The sequence below is a fragment of the Xyrauchen texanus genome, chromosome 12 (genome assembly GCF_025860055.1).
Source record: "Xyrauchen texanus isolate HMW12.3.18 chromosome 12, RBS_HiC_50CHRs, whole genome shotgun sequence".
NCBI classification, from domain to species: domain Eukaryota; kingdom Metazoa; phylum Chordata; class Actinopteri; order Cypriniformes; family Catostomidae; genus Xyrauchen; species Xyrauchen texanus.
The window spans coordinates 15,102,337-15,122,020 of NC_068287.1; the positions used below are offsets into that span (position 1 = coordinate 15,102,337).

A 19,684-nucleotide genomic window follows, 5' to 3' on the forward strand; every position below is an offset into this window, starting at 1 on the left:
CTCCACAAATTTGTGCAAAACCTGATGATCCACATTATCCCAGCATGATTTGAGAACATTCCAAAGACCATCTTGTGTGCTTCAATTAAACTTCAATGACTGTTTACACAAATGAGCTAACATACTCAATGTCACAAATTTTCATATTTCATCAGTGACCAAGAAATAGTGCGGAATCATTCTATATCTTACTAATTTTATGTCATAATATGTCATAAAACTTGAATTAAATTAGGCTTAAATTAGATTTTGAATATGGACTTTTAAGCCCCAGTGTACATCATGTGTAAGTACAGTTTGTTTGCAGTAAAAAGAAGCTCAACATTAAACAGTTCCAAACAGATTTTATGACACTTTTGGCCTTTAAAGAGGAAGTCAGAAAGGGCACAGCACTCACTCTCAGATCCTTTCACTGAAACTCCATGCACAAAGACCAGATGACAGTGTGACACCTGACTCATGAGACTGGCTGTCTCAAAGAATGCCTAAAGGTAAATACAAAACAAAGGGAAAGAGATAACATCTGTGCTTTTGTAGTTTTTAATGGTACATTTAGTCCATAGATAACAGCCATGGCTCTTACTAGCGCTATATCCTTGTGACTCTGGTCAAGAATTTTGAGAACAACTCGGATGCCATTCTTGTCGCTGTGATTATTGTTCGACTTGTCATCATCATCCTCTGTTGTGCTGTGAAACTTCAGCCTGCCTACGTAAATGTTAGTCCTGGTGCCACGTCCCAGGTGCTGCTCCTGTATCCATGAAAACAAGAGGTCAATGTTTGGCTTGTTAGCATGGTCCATTTAGCCACGGTACAATAGATACAGTACCACAGTTACACTAATACGTGGCCAAAAAAACCTCTCACTTTATTGATAGTTGAGTAACTATATATACTGATTTTTTTATATATATATTTTTACAAGGAACAAATAAATCGCAAATATTTCCTTATATTACAGTTGATATTTAACCAGTGCTAGATTTTTTTATGGAGTTGAGTGCCAAGTACTTCCAAAGGGGTCCTGAATCAGCCGAGCAACTGCCATTAAGATGAATGGGAATGCTAACAGAGAGTGACTACCGTACAATTTCTTACCTTTACAATCTCCTTGTCTTTAATCTGATGAAACCTCAGTTGACTCAGGTTGAGGGATTCAGACACAGGTTTGACACTACAGTTGGCACCCCTTCTCATTATGAGTAGGTTAGAGAGCTCTGCAATACACCCATAAAAACATTTGAAGGATTACTCATTTCCACTCATTTCAGTGGAAATGTAGACACATTTCTGGGTAAATCAGAGGGTTGATAGTAAAGTCTGCCAATCATACACACACACACACACACACACACACACACACACACACACACACACACACACACACACAGTAAATACCTCCTGGTCTGGGCAGACAACACTTCTTTACAGTGAAACTGTCTTCGCCAGACTTCAGAACGAAGGACTTTAAGCAGTTGGTGAGCTGCTTTATGCTGGGGAACTCTTGATCCCAGCCCTCAAGTTTAAACATAGAGCCCTTCTGTGTGATTCTGAACTGCTTGTGAATTGGACTTTCTCCATCCTGCCAGAAACGAAGTCAATTAACAATTACGATAACAAATATACTTCAGTCACTTAACCACTAATTATTTTTGAGGTATATTAACATGTGTTGAAAAACAGCCAAACCACATCCATCCAATAAATTAGAAGAATATGGACTAGAGCTTGGTGTAAAAAAGGTAATGCTATGATATGAAAATTGAATGCATTTTTTATGGCATTTAATATTAGAATTACTATAACAAAATGATTACATTTTCTGAGGAAAATGTGAATGGAGCTTTCTAGTGGTCGACCGATATGGGTTTTTTCAAAGGCCAATGCCAATACCGATTTCTAGAGAGCATGATGGCCGATGGCCGATATAAATGCAGATAAACAATTTAACAACAGCAAATCAGATGTACACAAAATTTCTAATGTGAAACAAACACTTATTTAATGTAATTTGTATTCAAATTTGCAGAAATTTGAAAAGAAAAAACCTTGAAAACAAAGTGTTCACTAACCATTGACACAAATCTATTGGTAGATTTTGGAACTGAAGGGAAAGTTGAAGGGAATGTTCACCCAAAAATGTAAATTCTCTCATCATTTAATCACCCTTATGCCATCCCAGATGTGCATGACTTTCTTTCTTCAGCAGAACACAATTGAAGAAAAATATCTCAGCTCAATAGGTCCTTATAATGGATGGATGGTAACACGATTTTTGGTGCTCCAAAAAGCACAGACAATCAGCATTAACATCATCCATATGATTCCAGGGGATAAATTAATGTGTTATAAAAGCAATACGACTGCTTTTGGTGTGAAAAATATCAATATTTACGTACTTTTTAACTATAAATAATCGCTTCATTTAGGCAGGGGGATGCACATACACGAGAGTGCTGAGGTCACGCATTCTCTCGCGTTATGTATTGGCCTAGGCATGCTTGCACATGTGCCACTTCTCGTGTGACACATCTGGAAGAGCAGCACTGTTTGAAAATGAGCAGGAGGAATGATGTACAGACCAAACACTGTAAACAAATTGAAGCAAATTAAAATAAAGATGTCAGAAGTTTTTCATTTAAGAGGAGAAGTTTTTGCATGTCATATTTATTTGAACCTGAGTACTCTGACCTGGAGCACAGGGAGATGGAGGAGGCTGGACCAACAAGTCTCATATAGACAGAGAGCTCAGGAGACATGGTGGTACACATGTAGGCAATGCCAGGCCATATCAAAAGAGGTAGAGAGCATCTGCTGCAATGAATGGAACGTTGCTATGCCATTGCAGGAAAGACCTCGTGACCTCAGCCCTCTCGTGAACGCGCATACTGCTGCTTACCGGACGCAATGATTTATAGTTAAAAAGTACTACACTGATCGCTGCACCAAAAGCGATCATATTGCTTGATAAGACATTAATTTAACCACTGGAGTCATACTGATGACATGTGAAATAATGCTGATTATATGTGCTTTTTGGAGCATCAAAAAGCGTGTTACCATCCACATCCATTATAAGAACCTACTGATGTGTGCTGAAGAAAGGAAATCATATATATCTGGGACGGCATGAGCGTGAGTAAAAGATAAGGGAATTGTAATTTTTGGGTGAACTAACCCATTAACACCTTTGTTATTCGGCCAAATGAACACTGTTATCGGCCGATAATCGCAAAATGGCCAAATGTTGTCCGATTAATCGGCCTGGGCTGCATTTCCCAAAAGCATCATAAGCTTAAGTTGATCGTAGAAACCATTGGTGCAAATGGCCTCTACGATCAAATTAAGCTTACAATGCTTTTAGGAAACGAAGCCCTGACCGATATATTGGTCTATCACTAGTGCTTTCCCATGCAAAACGTAGTGCCACAATGCCAGTAAGTTGAATGAAAATTGTAAATCTGATTGCTTAGAAAAATATTAACTTTTCTAAGTGATCAGAAGTTTAATTGTTAGGGGTTAGAGAACCATTTAGTGACCAAAATCTTTTGGCCGCTGTATTAGTACCCAATTTTTCGATTCATCAAATCGAACCGCTGTAAAAGCTGTTTAAAGTAGACCACTACCTGTGTCCTACTCAAAGCTGCAAGGATTAGACGATGGTAATCCAAAACACTCCAGCGCACAATAAACGCGCCATCCTCTGCCTCTTTCTTTAGTTTCTGGAGAACAAACTCATCCCTAGAGGTAGGGGGAAAAATAAATACAAAATTAAATGTATCAGTAAGAATGGAATAACACCATAAGGCTGTACTGAGTGTGGCAATGGGAGTTACGTACAGTATGGGACCATGTAGGCCATTGGCCTCACTGAGAACCACTCTGGGCGGAGCCACCTCATGACACAGATAATGATGTGCATCAGCTGTAAGGCGGAAATATCCATCAAGCAGTGAAACCAGAGAGCGAGCCTCTAGGCTGGAGCCCAAACGCATGTCCTGGAACAGCAGGGCCACATATCACACAAAAAGCAAAAGATTCAATCTTTCTTTAGCAAGCATTTCCAGGGTTCTGCACCAATGGCCTTCTTTTACCAGTAAAAGTGTTTAATGAATTTATAGCCATTATGGAGTTACATTAGAGCTGAATAATTAAAAAAAACTTATGTTGTAGTAAATTGTTTATTTTTTCAAAAGAAAATAATGTTTTATTAAAAATATAAGTATATTTTTCTGGCACATAATAAGTTTGCATAAAATAAAAAAAATTATAATTTTTTGTGGTGGCACCACTGAAAATGTTGCCAGGGCAATTCAAATCTCAACTTCTGGCTTGATTTGGCCGGAAGGAAAAATATTTATTGTTGAGCTCTGATTCAAGTTCCTTACCATGGACATGTTGTCTTGGCGACTGATGCAGACATTTACTCCAGCGATGGCAATATGAGAGATCTCAGGGAAGTCACAGAAGGAGTTCCAACTGTCTATTTCCTGCTCGCCGAGAGCCTGTGTATCTTTGTTTTGGTTATGGATGAAGTCATTCTCCGAGTAGTTATTCTCCTAAAAGTTTATGACATTAAAGGAATAGTTCAGCCAAAAATGAATATTCTCTCATAATTTACTAACCCTCATAATATCCCAGATGAGAAAGACTTTCTTTCTTCTGCTGAACACAAACAAAGATTTTTAGAAGAATATTTCAGCTCTGTAGGTCCATACAATTCAAATGAATGGTGACCAGACCTTTCAAGCACTGAAAGCACATAAAGGCAGCATAAAAGTAATCCATATGACTCCAGTGATTAAATCTGTCATCTGAAGCGATGCAATCACTTTGGGTGAGAAAAAGTTAAATATTTAAGTCGTTTTTCTATAAGTCTCTACTTTTCTAAAAGTGAAAGAAGATATTTACAGTAAAAAATTATACAAATCTTTGTGTTCAGCAAAAGAAACAAAGTCATACACATCCAAGATGGCATGAAAGTGAGTAAATGATGAGAGAATTTTCTTTTTTTTGGGCTGAACTATTCCTTTAAAGTGGGAAGAATATGTGGCAGTTTACGAGTGTGGTAAAATTGTGATTTTGGCCTGTCCCACCTCTAGGGTTGCAGCGGTATACCGGTTTCACGGTATACCACAGTTTGAAAATTGACAGTTATCATAACATGTACATTTGCTTATCTACGGTATTGAGAAAAAAATGCAACTGGACGGAGAATCTGACATGCGTGTGCGCATCACCTTTCCTCCTTGTCTGCCTGACTCGTCAACTTGCATCACACACACACACACAAATGCAGTGGAGAAAATGTCAGAGAGAAGCGAGGCGAGGGGGTCTGACATGAGTGTGTGTGTTGTGTGAGTTAAAGCAGTGTTTCTCAACTGGTCTATTCGGACTGGGTCGCACAGCAGGGAAAGAACAATGCCATGGTTCTCCCATTGAAGATATTTCAGCGGCCGCCCAAGTGATCTATTTAGGACTGCCGAGGCAGATTTAATGATAATCTCGAAAAACAGCTAAAGCAGACATGGGCAACATACAGCCCCGGTCCGGATCAGGCCCTCCACATGGTTTAATGTGGCCCGCGGCTCATTTCTCGTAAAAGCATTTTTTTTTCTTCAGTTAACTTGCATTGGGACCGAACGCATCTCTACAAGCATTTAACATGCTCAGGGTTGCCAGATAAGATACACAACACCCCCAGGTTGAGATTTATACTTGGCGCAAATTGGAAATATTCCACCTAATGTTATACTTATTTTGTGCAATCTGACAACTATGCACGTCTCACTTCTTCCTTTGAACAAATTTAGCGCTCTGTAGTGCAATATTCTGCTCAAGGAAAAGTGTTATACAGCTACTCTGTGTCCATGCTTGAGGCTGCTTGTGATGTTTGGTGCAACTAATTTAACAGGTAAACCTTCTCAGTGATTAAATTAAATCTAAAAGTAGATCTCGGCATCATTGACACGCAAGCAAAAGCAAGCCAGAGACAAATATGTATGTTTTTATTTGTGCAATTGAGAAATGTTGAAGTCCTTTTGCACATGTATGTTAATCTAACTCTAGCAGTAATCATTTATCATAGTCATGCAGTCGGTGTTATTCAGTTGTGTGCTGAAAGTCAAACGTTGACATCAACAACAAAAACAATGTCACATGATGCATGTCCTTGTACTGGAAAACCATGAATAAAAAGGAAATGCACCCCAGGATACATTAAATACAGGTTATGTTTAATCTATGGCAGGTCGCCAATTGATGTCCAATGTAAAATCTGTCCTTGAAGCAAAACCAGTTGAGAAGCACGATGTTAAAAGGTACAGACAGGAGCAGTCTACAGTATATGTTAACTGTTAATAATTATAGGACATTAATTCAAAAGCTCACACAGCTGATGTTATTTTTCATTTAGTTGTTAATTTAACATGTAAACTAACATGCTTTTAGTTATATAACATGCTATGGTTACATTTTTATCATGTTTATAATTCGAATTTTATTTTCAAAAGGGAGACTTTTTTACACATACTTCAATAAAATAAATGGTTTCAAGTTTCAATTATAATAAAGTGTTTGCTAAAAAATAAATAAAAAAATAAATAACCCTTCTGTTTTCACTGATAATAGTAATTGTGTAATACCGTGAAACCGTGATATTTTCTGAGACAGTTATCATACTGTGAAAATCTCATACCGTTGCAACCCTAGCCACCTCAGAGGTCTTGACCTTTTCAACTGTGTTAAACAATAAAAATCATTAAACAATGTTTAATGTAGAGCTAATTTAGGCAACAACTGAAAACCTGTAATTTTTGTTAAACTTTTTTAAACCGTATTTAGACATGTCCCAAATAATGCTGAGAACAAGGCTGCAAAAATTGCAAACCACATATAAATTTAACAGAAAATAAAACGGCTCATAAAATATTTTGTTTACATTTACATTTATGCATTTGGCAGACGCTTTTATCCAAAGCGACTTACAGTGCAATTATTACAGGGACAATCCCCCAGAGCAACCTGGAGTTAAGTGCCTTGCTCAAGGACACAATGGTGGTGGCAGTGGGGTTAGAACCTGTGACCTTCTGATTAACAGCCCTGTGCTTTAGCCACTACGCCACCACCACTCCTGTTTAACCTCCTGAGGTTGAAAATAAATGTACTGTAAATAAATAAATTAATAAAAGTTAAGTTAAAAGTTTTTTTTTAAGAGTTTAGGTCATAATTTGTACACTATTCATGGAAAGTGCAATTCAAATAGAGAGGAAGAAGTTCAAATATCATCAGCATTAACTTACCCTTTGTACTGGTAACTTCCTCCAATGTATGCCTGTTGACCCAGACACCCTAATCTCATGAGTAGGTTCACTATTCCTTGTTTCCTCAGTGGTAGTTTGTGTTTGGGAGGCAATGAGGTATGACCCACTGCCACCTCCATCAGATCGCATGTCAAGTTGGAACACAGGGAAAGCCTCAATGCCAAAAAGGGGTGCCAGGTGCTCCAGGGTGGACAAATACTTGTACATGACCTCTTGCGATCCTAGCTTCCCCATTCCTACTGTGTGCTGCTGGAAGTTATTCACAAAGTTTGCGAACACGCGGCGAATACGGAACTTTGTGAGGAAGTTGTCACGGGCAATGTGTCGGGAGAAAGATCGAGGGATGCAACGGAGGAAGCTGAAAGATGAAATATCACATAAAAATGTGTCAATATGCTGATGAAATAAATGTCTATATGAAAACATTACCAACATTATTAAAATAATATACAATTGCACATTTTCCAGCAACCATATTACCCTGTAGCTCAACACCGGTTGCCCACTGAAGCCAAGCAAGGGTGAGCCTGGCCAGTACCTGTATGTGAGACCTCCTTGGGAAAACTAAGTTTGCTGCTGGAAGAGGTGTTTGTGTGGCCAGCAGAGGGTGCTAGTGTGGGTACTAACACCCCAGTGTAGTTATGGGGACATTATACTGTATGTCATGGCCTCCTAATTATCCCCATCCATAAATTAGCTCTATAACTCTCCTCTCTCCGTCCTCACCACCAATAGCTGGTGTGTGGTGAGTGTACTGGCACCCTATGGCTCCCGTTGCATCATCCAGGAGGATGCTGCACACTGGTGGTGGTTGAGGAGATTCCCATGTTCACTGTGTAAAGCGCTTTGAGTGTAGTGTGAGAAAAAGTGCTATATAAATGCAAAATTCATTCATTCATTTTAAAATGCATGTGATTTATGTCTTTTTTTAATAGAGATCTATATTTATTTCGGGAATATTAAGTTACAATTTAATTTACCTTCATAATATAGATGACAGATTTATAGTCTTGAAAATTGGGCGTTCGGTAAAAGAATGTCTTTATATGACCAGTGTTAGGAGGAAAGGAATTAAAAAATGCTTGGCTATTGGATAACATTATTTTCAGTGCCAAGTTATTACATTTTTATGAAATATTACGAGTACGAATATTGCTTTTAAGAATAATGTGCATAGATGAATTGTTCAAAAGAACACAACAAACATGCATTAATAAAGTAAATAGAGTTGTAAGTTCTGATGTTTATCAATGTCAATGTATAATTTTTTTGGATGGTAAAATATTTTCTTCTACTCCAGCTTGCTCAGACAACTATATTTGGGAAACCTGTTTGGAGACAGTCATTGGTTTTACTGTTTTCTATTTGGTGACACTAGTAGCTCAGAAACACCTTTAAAATAGCAGTTTTAAACCTTCCTCTTAACAGTGAAGGAAGTTGAAGCCCACACCTGGTTTGCTTTGCCACATCCTGTAGAGAAGAGCCAGTCTGCAGGGCAGTATGAGAGAGGTGAAGCACAGCCATACCCAGACACTCATTCTTAAAGCGACCGATCTCTTTCTCTCCCCTCACCACATCCAAACATGCCAAGTCATTCACAAAATCATGTTTAGCCTGGTTAAAGAACAAACACATACAATGTAAAAGTTTTTCAAAGAATAATATTCTGCCATTTAGCAGAGCTGGACAATATAAAGAAACTTTGGAAATTTAAAGATGATGTGTCATTTTTTCTATGTTATAATACTTCCTCATTTCCAAACTTAATATGCAGAGACAACTATAAATAAACCATTTGTATGTAGATTTTTCTGTAAAGTGTTAACAATGTGTCCCTATCACACAATTTTTTTTAATTGCTCTGATTGGTTTGAGCAACAATGGCTCAACCAACGGCTTGAGTTAGAGGCGGGACTATCTGTTTTTCGACCAATGGCAGACTGAGGGTTTATACAGAAAGCTGTTTGAAAACTATGTTTATTTTTTCAATTCCGTTTGGTGACGCTAGTGGTGCAGAAATACAAACTTCAACTTAATCATAGAAAACTTTATCATTTAGCATTTTGTTTTACTGTCTTGGGAAAATTTCGTTTTTTAAAACTTGTACTGACTTCTGGTATATTTCTAGTTTCCAAAGTTTGGTGAATTCTGACCTATGAATTAGTATAGTAGCAAACATTTGACCATTAGAGGATCTATAATTTCATAATTAGTCCTAAAACTTGATATTATATCATGTTGCCCATATTGTAATTTTGTTTGCTTCGTCTAATGTGACACCATCATAAGACAGTAACTAATGATTTAGTTGCATAATGTACAACAGATGTTGACTTAAGTTGCTGCAATATTTTAAATGATTCTCTATCTGAAAGGTACAGAAACTGTGGCATTTCAACTGGACTCTATTTATGAAATCCTACACAGTCAATTGATTTTGAGTGGTATAATTTTTCAATTCACCTGAGCAAAGAGGTACTCCAGCGATGTCATCTCCAGCAAAGGAGACGTCACCTGTTCTCTCCCAGTACCAGTCCGCAATGCATAGCGTGTCATTGTCGGTTCCTTATCACCTAAGCCATGCCAGTTACGAAAGTAAAATCTACAAAACAACAATTAATCTGTTAATCTGTTAATCCATGAATCACACAATTACAAATTCAAATTAGTACAAAGCTGAAGCATCTATTCATGCACACATGAAAACTCATTCACCTCATACGGAAATGCACCAACAGGCCTGACTGATTTTCTGTGTCAAATTTGTGATTTGGGCTGTACCAACATGAGGATGCAGGGTCATAGAGCGCAAACAAGGCATGACAGACTGGACTGATCCCTGAGGGAGAGAAAAAAACTTTAAATCATTGATAAAAATAAACAAAAACAAAGTTCTTATTGACACTGACACTAGTGGTTGACAGATGTATCACAGAAGCTGATAATACACATATTTGTTATTTCATTCATGTTTCATTCTACCCCTCTCTCCTCAAGAGTTCCCTCTAAATTGTAACTTTTAGTAATAAAAAGGCTAATAGTAATAAAACTTATATCACATAGGGCCTCCAAATATGCCAATTGAATATCTTTCAAAGATTTAATTCCCAAACCTCACAAAACTGAAAGAATCTGATTTTTTTCCCAGCAAAGTGCTCATAGATCTTCCTCTAAAGCATGCATTATATCAGCCTGAATCAGTTGCCCACTATTATTATCATATTCACTTTGCACTGTGCAATTAGTTTAATCAGCCTTTTTAGGAGAAAACGTGATTGCTTATGCACACATACATCCATAGTTACTGGATTACTGTGTGCACTGTTGTTATTTCCTTCTTCCTTCTGTTAATATTTTTTAACAATTTCTTGATGTATAACTAAACAGAACCAAGAAGAAACTGCTATCTAAAATGCTAAAACAAAATCTGTTTTATTTAACATTTTCACAAACTTAAAGGTTTGCATGAAATTGTGCCGATAGTAAACCGATAACCGATAACTTAAGGTAGTGGAAAAGGCTGATAACCGATAACTTAAGGTGGTTGAAAAGGCTGATAACCGATAACTTAAGGTGGTGGTGGAAAAGGCTGATAACCAATAACTTAAGGTGGTGGTGGAAAAGGCTGATAACCGATAACTTACGGTGGTGGAAAAGGTTGATAACCGATAACTTAAGGTGGTTGAAAAGGCTGATAACCGATAACTTATGGTGGTGGTGGAAAAGGCTGATAACCGATAACTTACGGTGGTGGAAAATGTTGATAACCGATAACGAATCGGTTACCTAACGTAACCTCGGTTCTCTCTAGATGAGGGAACGAGTATTGCGTAAGCTAGCTTACGCTACGGGAAAGATTCATCTTTTCTGAGATATTGAAGCCAAAAAATTATCCTTAATTTTGTATCATTTGTCAACGCAGTGCAGCAACTGCAGACCTTGAGCGGGCTAGCTAGCGAGCTCATTGGTTGCTCTGCGGCAACTGCTGCAGCCTATAGACGAACTTGGGTGAACTCGCGTCCAATGAGAAGCGTCCGGCGCTTACTGCATCAAAGCCGCCAAAATGGGCATGGCTAGAGTGCATATAAGCGTAGTTCAGTGAGGCTGGAACCCTGGTTTTCATTGAATGAAGCGAAAGTCGCTCGTGGCGTGAAGCACGGCCGTCTACGCAATACTCGTTCCCTCATCTAGAGAGAACCGAGGTTACGTTAGGTAACCGATTCGTTCTCTTCACGAGAGGTCCTCTCGTATTGCATAAGCTAGCTTACGCTCACGGGAACCCATTGTCAACGCCGTGCGCTCAAGCATCCACTGCATGAGCCCCGGGGTGGGGGACCCGGGGAGCCCTTGTGAGTGGGGAAATAATATCTGGCCGGCAAGAGTGCGGGCCAGTGTGTGTGTAATACATAAGCACATAGTGGGAAGGGAGCGACAGAGCGGCGGTGCCGGTCTGTGTGGAATGAGTCCCATCAGTGCAGCTCACCAGGGGAGCTGTAGCGTATTAAACCGCTAGTAGTTTTGCCTGCAGGGCGGGCACTTCCAGATTGTAAAATCTGACAAAGGTGGAAGGGAAGCTCAGCCCGCTGCCACACATATGCCGTGAATGGAAATCCCGCTGGACCATGCCCACGATGAGGCCATGCCTCTAGTGGAGTGAGCCCTAATGCCCAACGGGCATGGCAGGTCTTTTGACGCGTATGTGGCAGCAATAGTGTCCACTATCCATCTAGACAGTGTCTGTTTCGAGCGGCGAGACCTTTGGTGCGCCCTCGAGCGAAACGAAAAGCTGCTCAGAGCGTCTGAAAGAGGCAGAGCGCGCAGTATACAATCTCAGTGCTCTGACTGGGCAAAGGAGATTGGCGTCGCGTTCGCTATCGGATGCTGGCAGCGCCGATAGGGAAATGACCTGTGCTCTGAAAGGAGTACCGATCACCTTGGGAACATAGCCGTGTCTAGGCTTTAAAATGACCTTGGAGTCACTTGGTCCGAACTCAAGACACGCAGCACTGACAGACAGCGCGTGAAGGTCTCCCACACGTTTGACTGATGACAGGGCAGTCAGAAAAGCGGTTTTGAGTGAAAGGTATTTCAAATCCACGGATTGAAGCGGTTCGAAAGGGGGCTTTCATAGTTTCGAGAACTATAGAAAGATCCCAGATAGGAACCGATGGGAGCGCGGGGGTTCATCCTTCTAGCTCCCTTGAGGAAGCGGATGACCAGCTCGTTTTTTCCCAGTGACTGGCCGTGCAGGGGTTCAGCGAACGCCGCGACAGCCGCCACATACACTTTGAGCGTGGATGGGGATCTGCCCTTATCCAGCAGCTCTTGTAAAAACACGAGCAGCGACGGCACCACACATGTCCATGGGTCCAGGTCTCTGTCGGTGCACCATTTTGAAAACACAGACCATTTTGACGCATAGAGTCTTCTCGTGGAAGGGGCTCTAGCGTGTATGATGGTGTTTATTACCCCTTCTGGCAGAGCGATGGGTAGTCGTTGATCACCCACGCGTGCAGCGCCCAGCGAGCTGGGTGGGGATGCCAGATCGTGCCGCGAGCTTGAGAAAGGAGATCTGCTCTCACTGGGATGGGCCACGGCGCTGTCAGTGACAGCTGCGTAAGCTCCGGGAACCATGTCTGATTCTCCCAACGCGGGGCTATGAGGAGCACCGAGTGACGCGCTTCCCTGATCCTCTGCATTACCTGTGGCAATAGCGAGACGGGAGGGAAGGCGTAAAGCGGGCGGTTGGGCCAGTCCTGGGCCAGCACGTCCTCGCTTCGAGAAAAATATTGGGCAGTGAGAGTTCTCTTCTGGCGCTAAAGAGGTCTATCTCTGCTCTGCCGAATATGCGCCATAACTTCTGGAATGTTTGAGTGTGCAGGGACCATTCCCCTGGAGGAATATTGTCTCTGGACAGTCTGTCTGGGCCGTCGTTCAGGTGGCCTGGCACGTCGCGTCGCCCTGAGCGGCGCAGGTGGCACTGGGACCAACTCAGTATGCGTTTAGGTCAGATGGAAGAGGTTCCTGGATCTGACACCGCCCTGGCGGTTTAGGTAGGATACCACAGATCTGTTGTCCGAACGGACCAGGGCGTGGTGACCCTGAATGACCGGGAGAAAGCGCACAGCGCGTACTCGACCGCTATCATTTCCAGACAATTTATGTGAAGGAGCTTTTCCTGAACTGACCATAGGCCAAAAACCGGAGAGCCCTCGCGAGACCGCGCCCCAACCCGTGTTGGACGCGTCTGTCGAGATGACTTTTCGGCGAGATACAGCTCCCATCGTCACTCCCCGCTGATACCATTCGGCCACTGTCCAGGGCTGCAGAGCTGAAATACAGGTCTGAGTCACCTTGATCGGCTGGCGGCCTGTGGCCCAAGCCCGGCGAGATGCGCAGGTGTTTAGCCAATGCTGAAGCGGGCGCATGCGCAGTAAACCCAGCTGAAGTACTGCTGCGGCTGAGGCCATGTAACCTAGCACTCTCTGAAATTTTTTCAGAGGCGTGAGGCTGTTCATCTGAAAGGACGAGGCTAGTCGCTGAACACGTACCGCGCGCTGTGTAGATAAGCGAGCCGTCATTGCCACGGAGTCTAGTTCTATTCCAAGGAAGGAAATTGCCTGACTGGGCTGTAGTGAGCTCTTGGTCCAATTGACTGCAAGACCCAAACTGTTCAGATGGCTGAGGAGAACGGTTCTGTGAGACAGAAGCTCCGTATGTGACTGTGCCATAATCAGCCAGTCATCCAAATAGTTCAGAATTCGCAAGCCCTGACTCCGCAGGGGTGCGAGCGCCGCATCCATGCACTTCGTGAAAGTACGTGGTGCTAAAGACAGGCCGAACGGAAGGACGGTGTATTGATAAACCTGGCCGTCGAAGGCGTATCTCAAGAATGGCCTGTGACGGGATTTATCTGAATCTGAAAGTAGGCATCTTTCAGATCGAGAGAGATAAACCAGTCCCCCTGGCGCGTATGCGTGAGGAGTTTCCTGATTGTAAGCATTTTGAACGGTCTTTTTGCAAGCACCTTGTTCAAACCCTTGAGATCTAATATTGGTCTTAGGCCGCCGTCTTTCTTGGGAACAAGAAAATAACGGCTGTAAAACCCCGACTCGCTCAGCTGAAGGCGGCACTTTCTCTATGGCCCTTTTGCACAGAAGGTTTGCTATTTCTGAACGAAGCATGCAGGCTGCTTCCGTGTTCACAATAGTTTCGAGCCAGCTCTGAAGCGGGGAGGGCGGCGATCGAACTGTAGCAAATAGCCCTGTTTTATTGTGCTTAACACCCATTTGGATATCCCTGGGATAGCTTCCCACGCTTTGAAGCGTAACACTAGAGGGTGAATGGCCAAATCGCCCTGATTGCTGCACACAGCCGCTGAACAGAATGTGTGAGCCGCTTACTGTGCTTATGCATGACTGCTCGCAGACAGCAGGGACAGGCTGTTCTGTGAGTGACTTCCTGATTGAGGTGAATGGGGAAAGAGTCACATCTGTTAAGTGATGCTTGCGAGCATAGTCACGAGCACGGGACTTACATACAGAGAAGTGTTTGCTGGCCGTGTGACAAAGCGGGCAGAGAATGGGCGCCGCGCGTATTCGTGAGTGCGTTTATTGACTCTAACACTCGAGCGGGCTGTGTCCGCTTTATGTGAGTGGGCTCTGATAGGAACACGGGAAGTGTAATGCTTGTGTGTAGGGGTGAACACTGGATTGTGGGCACATTTTCTACACATAAGGCATGTTTGCTCTTTACAAGATTTCTTTGGGTCGCCGTGAAAACGGCGTTTGAGTGCAGGCAAGCGGGCAGTATCACCGGCTTGTTGGCTGCTGAATCCACCACTGTAGTAGCCTGAGAGAGGGGGACTGACAGGGGGCGAAGCTTTGACGGTGGTCCGGACCGCGGCGGGACTGAGCCGTCGTTTTTTCAACAAGGCTAGGAGGACTTCGGTTGCTCAGGTTTCAGCGCAACCTTAGACCGAGGCCCGTGGGGGGGCGGCGGTCTGCGGCGGCTGTCTGAGCGCAATCGAGGGCGGCCGCCCTGTCGACGCTGAGAAGTCTGACTTTGTTGAGCTGGGCGCTGTGAAGAGGCTCGTGCAGGAGGCTGGTCACGTGGGCGGCCTGCAGAGGAGCTAGCGCGACGCGGCAGGAAGAAGTTCATGGCTTGGGTGGCTTTCTGGACTTCTGAAAAGCGGTCAACAATGCCACTCACCGCGGAGCCGAAGAGACCGGTCGGAGAGAGCGGTGCGTTGAGGAACGTGGAGCGCTCTGCTTCTCCCATGTCGGCTAGCGTTAGCCACAGGTGTCTCTCGGTCACAGTCAGCGAGGCCATGCACTTCCCTAGAGCTTGGGCTGCAGCTTTGGTGGCGCGAAGGGCGAGGTCCGTCACGCTTCTTAGATCTGTAACAGCCTCTGGGTGCCTGCCTTTCTCATCCCACTCCCGAAGAAGGTCCGCCTGGAGGATCTGTAAAACGGCCATGGAGTGCAGAGCAGATGCGGCTTGGCCGGCGGCGCAATAGGCGCGGCCAACATAGGCGGAAGTCGCTCTGCAGGCCTTAGACGGGAGCACTGGCTTAGACCGCCATCTCGCGGAGGGCGGGCAAAGGTGTGCTGCTACCGAATCCTCGACCGGGGGGATGGAGGAGTAGCCCTTCTCGGTGGCGCCGTCCACCGAAGCGAGAGGGGTGGAGACGTGGGAACGGATCCTGGCCGAGAAAGGCGCTGCTCCACGACTTTGCAAGCTCAGTGTGGAGTTCCGGCAGGAAGGGAGCGGCCCGGGCCGCGGGTGTTGCGCGGCGACGGCTCTGAAGAAAGCAGCCGTCGAGTCTGTTGGGAGCCTGCTCAGGGGGCGGTGACCACTCGAGCCCGAGGCGGTCGACGGCCTGTGTGAGGAGGCGTGTTAGTTCCCCTTCGACTCCGGCGCGGGTCCTGCTGGATTCCTGGGCCGAGGAGGAGGCATGGGAGCCTGACCACTCCTCGCTGTACGAAGCCATGATGGAACAGCCCTTATCCTCCGCCTCGTCCTCCGAGATGGCCGCAGTGCAGCCGCTGGGCGGCAACTGCGCATCCCGGGGGGGCGGGGAGGGTGAGAGCGATGCTCAAAGGAGAGGCTCCAGCGAGGCAGCCGCTTCTATCACCGGTTCTGGCAGCCTTTGGGAGCGGCGCTTTTTCCTGCGCGGCGGAATGGAAGGCGGTGCGGCGGCTTCGGTTCTGAGCGCTTCGAGTCGAGCCCGCAGGGTCGACATCGGAAGCTCCTCGCAGAGGTCGCATCCGCCTTCAGCGAGGGCGAGCTCTGCATGCCCCAGTCCCAGGCAGAGAGCGCAGATGATGTGGCAGTCTCCGGCGCTGAGAGGGGCGCGGCATGAAGCGCAAGTGGTGCGAGGTATCTTAAAAAAGACGCTCGTTACTCTTTTGTGAAGTTCGTTAAGAACTAGCTTGCTCTAAAAAAGTATACGTCGCCGGATGGCGTAGCTCGCAGGATGGCTGACGGTGGCGGAGACGGCCGGCTTCTTCGAGCACTGTCCAAGCTTGCTAGATGCCCCTCGAACGGCGACGCGGCTTCCAGTTCAGAGATGCGAAGAGCTTCGCTGAAGAGATGAAAATCAGGGTTCCAGCCTACGAACTACGCTTATATGCACTCTAGCCACGGCCATTTTGGCGGGCTTTGATGCAGTAAGCGCGCGGACGCCTCTCATTGGACGCGAGTTCGCCCAAGTTCGTCTATAGGCTGCAGCAGTTGCCGCAGAGCAACCAATGAGCTCGCTAGCTACCCCGCTCAAGGTCTGCAGTTGCTGCACTGCGTTGACAAATGATACAAAATTAAGGATAATTTTTTGGCTTCAATATCTCAGAAAAGATAAATCTTTCCCGGAGCGTAAGCTAGCTTACGCAATACGAGAGAACCTCTCGTAAGAGAACGTAAGGTGGTTGAAAAGGATGATAACCAATAACTTAAGGTGGTTGAAAAGGCTGATAACCGATAACTTATGGTGGTGGTGGAAAAGGCTGATAACTGATAAATTAAGGTGGTGGAAAAGGCTGAAAACCGATAACTTAAGGTGGTTGAAAAGGCTGATAACCGATAACTTATGGTGGTGGTGGAAAAGGCTGATAACCGATAACTTACGGTGGTGGAAAAGGTTGATAACCAATAACTTACGGTGGTGGAATAGGTTGATAACCGATAACTTAAGGTGGTTGAAAAGGCTGATAACCGATAACTTAAGGTGTTAGTGGAAAAGGCTGATAACCGATAACTTAAGGTGGTGGAAAAGGCAGATAACCGATAACTTAAGGTGGTGGAAAAGGCAGATAACCGATAACCGATAACTTAAGGTGGTGGAAAAGGCAGATAACCGATTAATCGATTGATATTTTTTTTATAGAATGCTAAAAAGTTATTATTCTTTTGTTACTTTATATTAGAACATTTGAAACCTTTACCAACTGAATCAGCTGAGAAAAAAATACATCTAAATAAAGCTAAACCAAACAGTCATCGAGAGGAAACTAATAAGAATTAGCCTAAACTACATTTAAAGGACAAATTGAAAAAAATAAAATAAATACACTTAAAAAAATGTTTTTATTACTATAGTATAGTAATAACAGGATTATATAATATCATATAACCATATTATTACTATAGCAATAATTTTTTAAGGTCATTAACGGGTTATTAATACTATAATAACCCTGACTGGTACCCAAACCTACCCACAGCTTTGGCTGCATTAATGGTGAGATCCTCAGCTGTCACATCTCCCTCCTGGTAAGACTGGCAGCGCTCTCCTTCTTTGGTCCAGAACAGAAACACATTGACACCAGGACCCTCACACTGTCCTGTGGACGTCCCTGCTTTGAATCTTCTTGAATGTCCTCGTCTAAACATTATCCATTGAGTCCAGCACCTGTTGTAATGTCATAAAGGGTAAAATCACTCTCATATGCCTCTCTTTCATCCACAGAATGCAAGTGGAGAAATTATTGATTTATTTAATGTAAGTGACAGTCAACTGAGGCTGTCAATCCCTAATATTCTGCCCAACATCTCCATTTGTTTTCAATGGAAGAACGGCTGTATTTGATGACATAATTGTAATTTTTGGGTGAACCAAGCCTTTAACAAGGGGGTTTCCATCTGTCAGCCTACCACAACTGACTTTTTAAATTGTATAGGCTACCTCCTTATCATTTTAACATATCAATACGACAATTGTTATATGTTTAGGAGAACTGTCGTGACGACAATACACTAAGTTGAGACAGTACACTACACCACTGCTTGTGCACACCAGTACTGTTGTTGTTAATATGGCAAGCTGTACTGCTGTAATGGCCGAGTTTGGCAATTCTCGGAACACTGTGCACATAACTTTCCCAAATTAACCCATTAGGTCGTCAATGGCCCACCAAATAACACTATTTAAATCCAACACTGTGCTGCTAGTATGTAGAAGCGCAGCAACGACAAAACATACTACCATACAAAAATAACACACAAACAAGCTACTTCCTGTTTCATAAACAGCCCTGCTGGGCACAACCTGATCTCATGTCAAGATGAAAACATCAAGAAATGGAAACTGACCAAGGGTTACTATTTACCTCCAGGTTGACGAATGACGGTGGTTATCTCAGACAACGTTTAGTAATCTTCTTATTCCAGGATTTACATCTCTACCCACTCTTACCAACTGAAGACATCGCGTGTTTTCACATTCGCTACGTGCACTGCTGGCAGTACAGGAAGAAATCCGCGTCTGAATACTTTGTGTCAATACCTAGAGAGCTGCCTACTTAGATATGATTCTGAGTACCATAAGCGCGTTCTAAACGTGCATAAAATGCTGTCTAGGTAGAACGCTAACAAGGTTTTGAGCCACAATCCAAATGTTTTCGTTCATTGTGCACTTCAAATTAAGAGGTCTTGCAGACCGTGTTATCCAGAGGATTTAACCCAAAATGCATATAGTCCTTTTTTGTAACTATCAACTTTTTAAATAAAAAAACATACAAACAAACAATAAAAACCATACAAAATAATAATCTGAATGTGTTTAGAAACACAAACATCTAATGTTTACTGAATGTTGTGTAAGATACAAAATAAGCAAATACATTTTTTAAAGGGGGTGACTTAATTAATTCTTCTGCTGAACACAAAATGTTGCAACAACTAGCAAGTTATTTATGATTCACATCTATTGTCACTGGTGAGTCAAATTCACAAGTATTGTTAGGTTTCATTTACCAGTTACATGGAGACACAGCAAATCCTAAATCTGATCTGGCAGAGTGCTTACCAAGTGTTTTTACGCAAACAGTATAGGGACAGTTCACACAAAAATCATAATTTACTCA

At 43.3% G+C, this 19,684-nt stretch overlaps 1 protein-coding gene across 2 annotated transcripts in view; it reads right to left on the minus strand.

The window, feature by feature from the left end:
• tyk2 (tyrosine kinase 2) overlaps positions 1-19,068 on the minus strand; it is a 38,088-nt gene extending 19,020 nt beyond the window's left edge. The window contains exons 1-13 of one of the 2 annotated variants that reach the window (XM_052138686.1): positions 18,929-19,068; positions 18,038-18,231; positions 10,038-10,161; positions 9,786-9,924; positions 8,773-8,936; positions 7,302-7,680; positions 4,389-4,559; positions 3,841-3,998; positions 3,627-3,741; positions 1,399-1,582; positions 1,099-1,217; positions 584-751; positions 398-485 (exon numbers count right to left, since the gene is read on the minus strand). In XM_052138686.1, the coding sequence (XP_051994646.1) occupies positions 398-485; positions 584-751; positions 1,099-1,217; positions 1,399-1,582; positions 3,627-3,741; positions 3,841-3,998; positions 4,389-4,559; positions 7,302-7,680; positions 8,773-8,936; positions 9,786-9,924; positions 10,038-10,161; positions 18,038-18,212 (1,984 nt within the window). In that variant the 5' untranslated portion in view covers positions 18,213-18,231; positions 18,929-19,068. Of the gene's footprint in view, positions 1-397; positions 486-583; positions 752-1,098; positions 1,218-1,398; positions 1,583-3,626; positions 3,742-3,840; positions 3,999-4,388; positions 4,560-7,301; positions 7,681-8,772; positions 8,937-9,785; positions 9,925-10,037; positions 10,162-18,037; positions 18,232-18,911 lie in introns of both variants that reach the window. The other variant, XM_052138687.1, reaches the window with a different exon arrangement.
• Positions 19,069-19,684: the final 616 nt, after the last annotated feature.